This window comes from Cyprinodon variegatus, unplaced genomic scaffold (assembly GCF_000732505.1).
Source record: "Cyprinodon variegatus isolate N-32 unplaced genomic scaffold, C_variegatus-1.0 Scaffold2412, whole genome shotgun sequence".
NCBI classification, from domain to species: Eukaryota; Metazoa; Chordata; class Actinopteri; order Cyprinodontiformes; family Cyprinodontidae; genus Cyprinodon; species Cyprinodon variegatus.
The window spans coordinates 14,853-19,996 of NW_015152865.1; the positions used below are offsets into that span (position 1 = coordinate 14,853).

At 47.8% G+C, this 5,144-nt stretch overlaps 1 protein-coding gene across 1 annotated transcript; it reads left to right on the forward strand.

The window, feature by feature from the left end:
* Positions 1 to 937: 937 nt before the first annotated feature.
* Positions 938 to 4,678, forward strand: LOC107080851 (C-type lectin domain family 10 member A-like). The gene is made up of 8 exons (XM_015369057.1): positions 938 to 1,079; positions 1,151 to 1,258; positions 2,447 to 2,536; positions 2,615 to 2,680; positions 2,756 to 2,848; positions 2,961 to 3,115; positions 3,221 to 3,330; positions 4,418 to 4,678. The coding sequence occupies exons 1-8, from the start codon at positions 1,022 to 1,024 to the stop codon at positions 4,581 to 4,583; spliced, it is 846 nt and encodes a 281-aa protein (XP_015224543.1). The 5' UTR covers positions 938 to 1,021; the 3' UTR covers positions 4,584 to 4,678.
* Positions 4,679 to 5,144: the final 466 nt, after the last annotated feature.

Sequence of the window (5,144 nt, forward strand, 5' to 3'; positions counted from 1 at the left end):
TCATCATGAGCACAAACTGTTTAAAAAGTTAAGCCTAAGAAGTTAGTGGGACACCAGTGGCTCTGATTGAAGCTCCTCCCTCTCCAGAGCATCATCAACAGCATCAGCAACCAGAACCAGTTCTATGAGGTCAGGGGAGGAACTACTAAGTTCTGAGACCTCTGGACTTAAATTGACCTCCAGATCTCATCTTCTTCACCAACCAGGATGGCTCTGAGTTCTGGTTCTGACCCAGGGTGTAACAGCTCTTTCTTCCATCAGGATTTCATATGATTTTCAGTGTCTGCTCTCTGTTCCACAGGAGTTTGTGACCAAGAACTCGATTCCTTTGCTATACTGGGTGGGTTTGACTGATGGGAGGACTGGGAAGTGGGAGTGGGTGAACCACACCCCCTACACCATCCAGCGCAGGTACAGGCGGACACTGTCTCCTTCTGTTTAGCCTCAGGGCTGTTTTCAGGTAGCTAACTATGGTGCGGGTCCAGGCGATGGGTACCTGGGCAGCCCGACGCCTGGACGGGCCACGGAATGGGCCCCGAGGATGAAGACTGCGCACATCTTCATCAAAATGGACTCCTCAATGACATGCACTGCAGCTCCAGCCTCCGCTTCATCTGCCAGAAACGCGGCTCGCACACCTAGACCACCAGGGAGAAGCTGCTGTGGACTGGAACCAGTTCCAAACTCTTAGAGGGACCAGTTGATGCTAATGATGATTTTTATGCAATGAGACGTTTTATGGTGTGGTGGCATTAAAGCAACATCTAGAAAGTTCATGCTTCAGTTCCTCTCAGAGCCTCTTTTCTTTGCTTCACTGTTTGTCTTTGGTCAGGTTTCCCTTTAGGCTATGATGCCCCCCCCACCCTACACACACACACACACACACACACACACACACACACAGAGCATGTTTTTCAGTCCAAAGTACGTCCCTTGGCCATTGACCTGCAGCGCCGCATACGGACACCTGCTCCATTGTCAGCCTGCGTTGTTCTAAGAGACGAAGACGAGGAAAAACGCCATGACGACTGAATACCACGACGAGGTGGACGAAGAGAGCAACTCTTTCTGGAACAAAGGTACCTGCCGAGAGTGAGAACTGGGCCCAGACTGGGATGACTGGTATTTAACATGTCCATCTGTCCATCAGAGCCCCGTCCCATGTCCTACTCGAGTGTCTCCAGGTTCAGACGGTGGTTGTATCCTGGCCTGGGTGTTGCTTTTGTCCTCATCTTCATCATAGCAGTCGGAGTCACCAGTGAGTACATCCATGTTTCCCAGTAACTCCTGGTTAATGTCCCTTTGGGTCCCTCTCCTGGAATGGGGATGAGGAGGTCTAAGCCATGTGGAAACTTCCAGATGGTTTCTCTACTCTTTAATATTCTGCTGGAAGTAACTGAGAGAGTCCACCTTTTAATGTGAGTTGTTTTTTTGTTATTAAAACTCAGAAGGTCAGCCTTAGACATATTTATTCAGTTCTTGGCCACCTCAGAGGTACTGAGAAGAACCTCAGCCAACATTTCCATTTGGATTAACACCTCGGTTTTACTGCCACTACCCAAAGCCTGGTACTAGAACTGTTGGTGGGGATACCATGGTAGGAACTGAACGGTTGCTTTAGGTAGCAAGTTAGAGATGATCACTGAGATCAATTAATCAACACAAAGCAAACATTGCTGTGGAGGAACCAACAGGGACTGAAGCAGAACATGGCTGGACCACAGCAGTATTAGACGTCAGGATATTATTTGGTCTTCTTTTGCAGTTTATAGTTTAATTTAATGGAGATATGCCCTCGAAGATAAACATTCCTGTATGCAGGGAGGATAGTCCTGGTCCAGAAAGTAAAACCCGGCTTAGTTTTCCTTCATCCTGTCAACTGAACCAGATTATAGATTGGAACTAATCTTTGTAAACACCTTTTAATTTATGGACCTGGATTATTGGATTATGCTGGAATGTACTGGATGGATGGATGGATGGATGGATGAGTGGATGAATGATGGATGGATGGATGGATGATGGATGGATGGATGAATAGATGATGGATGGATGGATGGATGGATGATGGATGGATGAGTGGATGAATGATGGATGGATGGATGATGGATGAATGGATGATGGATGGATGGATGGATGATGGATGGATGAATAGATGATGGATGGATGAATGGATGATGGATGGATGGATGGATGATGGATGGATGGATGGATGATGGATGGATGGATGAGTGGATGAATGATGGATGGATGGATGGATGGATGGATGAGGGTTGGATGGATGGTTGGATGATGGATGGATGATGGTTTGCTCCACTGTATCCTAGCAACCAGAGGGTCCTGGGTTTGAATCCCAGAATAGAGTTTCTCTGCATTGAGGTCATGTGACATGACTGTTAGTTAACTGGTGGTTAATTGCCCCTGTGGGGGCAATGACTGTTTGCAGACTCCAACACACTGAGCCGTCTCTGGTCTTTGGAGAAAACCGTGTCCAACCAGACGGAGTGGCATTCCTCCACCCAGCAGCTCACTAAAGGTAACACACCTGTCCAGGTCACCTGGAACCTGGGCTGTCCGCACCCTAACTGACTCTGTCCCATGCCGTCTGCTGCAGACACAGGTAAAGACGTCCAGAGGCTGAAGTTCTCTGTGGAGAGCAATAAGGAGCAGCTGACCTCAGGTGAACAGCGTGGAGCGTAAACACAACAGAAACCTCCAGAACCCTCTGATGGACCCTGACTCTGTGTCTCCTCAGTGTCTGAAGCCCTGAAGCAGCTCTCTACCCTGGACACCATCGGCAGGACGGTGGCCAAGCTGAAATGCACCCTGGATCGCTACATTAACAACGGTGGGCAGTGCAAACGCTCAGCAGGGTTCCTCCCTCTGGGTTCGGGTTCGTTCTCCGTTCCAAAGTCCTAATGGGTTCAGTGTGAATGCCGCCATCTTCTCTGCCTCCTCAGGTTCTCTCTCTGATGGCTGCTGTCCCCTCGGTTGGGAGAGTTTCAGCACCAGTTGCTACTTGTTCAGTAGGAATGCTCTGTCCTGGCACGAGGCTCGGGACTGGTGCAACGGACACGAGTCCCACCTGGTCATAATGATGAGCGATGATGAATGGGTAAATCTGCTCACTAGTTCTCACTTTATTCTTAACAGTGGAGGTAAATATTGTGTCGTCTGCGTAAAAACTTTAACTCTTCTACTTTTTGTCTCTGTGGTCCAGGACTTTGTGTTCCGTCACACTGGAGGTACGTTCTACTGGGTGGGTCTGACGGATGAGAAGTCAGGAAGGTGGGAGTGGGTCAACCAGACGCCCTACGTGATGAACCGCAGGTAGAACATCGCTAGCGGGGCTTCATATTCACCCATGTGGTCTCAAGGACTTTGAAACATTACTGCCACTACCAGAGTATAAAGAACGGCTTTAAAGGAGGTTCTTTTTCTAGTTCTTGGTTATATGTCGACACAACACTGATTCACCACATGTTGGCTGTTTCTCAATTTACAAGAATGTGAGTACGGACTCCTGTCCTCGCCAAGTACGTTCTTGAGAAGAACACAGCAAAGTCTGGACTTGGGGAGAACGGGAGCAAGCAGCATAAATCTGGGTAAAATGGAGCAGAACAGTCCTTGTGACGTCATCACAAGCCCGGCTAGTCTAGAGCTGCTTTTCACCTCCTGTTATTAATAGTCTCTGGATAATAATAAATTATGACTTTTTTTATTCAGAGGGGGAATAATGATGGACACACTCAGACAAATCAAATTAACATTTTCCCAAATAAAACAAAAAAAAATCACCATCAGAGCCAGCGGTCCTTCACACGCAGCTATGCTGAGAGAGGGCTGCTGCAGACAGGCTAATGATAGTAATGTTAGCCTGCGCCGGCAGCCAGCTCTGATGCATGCTCGCTAAATAGGGAGAACAACAACTGGCATTTTTGTCTGTTCTCTGTTTGCGGTTCTTGTGAATTGGAACAGCACTAGTGCTAAGGCTAATGACGTTTCACAAGCAGATGAGAACGCACAAGTACACAGATTGAGAAATGGCCTTTATCTGTATAAATGATTTAAAGGTTACGTCTAGGTTTCATAATCTGGAAGTGATCAGGACCTTCTGGACCCTGAGAAAGTCCAGAGAACTGTTCATCTAGACTAGTTGGAACTGTGGAGTGAATAAATGTTGAGGTATGTCTGTTCTTAGCCTCACAGGCTCCAAATGTCCACAGCCTTCTTCGTTTTGTAAGGTATAAATGTACTGAGGTTGCCCAGTCAAAACCTTATCTCTCCATCTGAGGACATTAAATTAATTTGAACTTTATTTCTTGCAAGAAATGCCTCTGCCTCAGCTTCCTAACTAGGTCTGGATCTCAGGAGGGAAGACCTACTGATCGGTCTGCTTTGTGTCTCTGTTGTCCAGACGATGGAAGCCTGGTCAGCCCGACAGCTGGACCGGTCACGGTTTGGGTGCCGGAGACGAAGACTGCGCCCACCTTCACAGCGACGGCCGCCTCAACGACCTGCACTGCTCCAGCAGGCTGCGCTACATCTGCCAGAGACACGTACCGCGCAGCTTAACGTCCTAAAGACCAGGCTGGTGGCCCTCAGTCTGTCCCTTTGTTCACTCTATCAGTTAAACCAGAGTTTATAGACTCTCAGATTGTCCAACAAACTTGTTCATTTGTCCAATAAAGACTGTTTTAAGCTGCTGTCAAACTGTTAATCATGTGATGATTGGAGCTGATTCAGTTTGGGCTAACCAGCAGGAAATGAGCATGAAGCGTGTCTCATCTATTTTCTATAATGCGTCTTCCTGCATCAGAACAGAGTACGTTACTTAGACGACGATACTGATCCGGGCTGTCTGGAGATAACGTCCCAATGCCCTGACAGGTGGACAAACAGCTGAAACCATCAGTCGGTCATCAGTTGAAGCGTTTGGCATCATGGGGGAGTGAATCTTCACTGGTGCAGACAGAGAGTCTGTGCAGCGCAGAATGAGGTCCAGAGAAGTTTCTGGGTCATTGTCTGAACATTTGAGCAGCAAAACAGCAGCAGGTGGTTGGAGCTCCAGTTGGTTTAACGCAGGGGTCTGCAACCCGAACTGCTCAAAGAGCCATAATGGACCAAAAAAAACAAAAAATTAA

Excerpts from the sequence above, each read along its gene's own strand:
- LOC107080851 (XM_015369057.1), top strand. The coding sequence starts at position 1,022 with ATGACGACTGAATACCACGACGAGGTGGACGAAGAGAGCAACTCTTTC. Across the intron at positions 1,259-2,446 it reads CATAGCAGTCGGAGTCACCA|ACTCCAACACACTGAGCCGT; the intron begins GTGAGTACATCC and ends GACTGTTTGCAG. Across the intron at positions 2,681-2,755 it reads TAAGGAGCAGCTGACCTCAG|TGTCTGAAGCCCTGAAGCAG; the intron begins GTGAACAGCGTG and ends GTGTCTCCTCAG.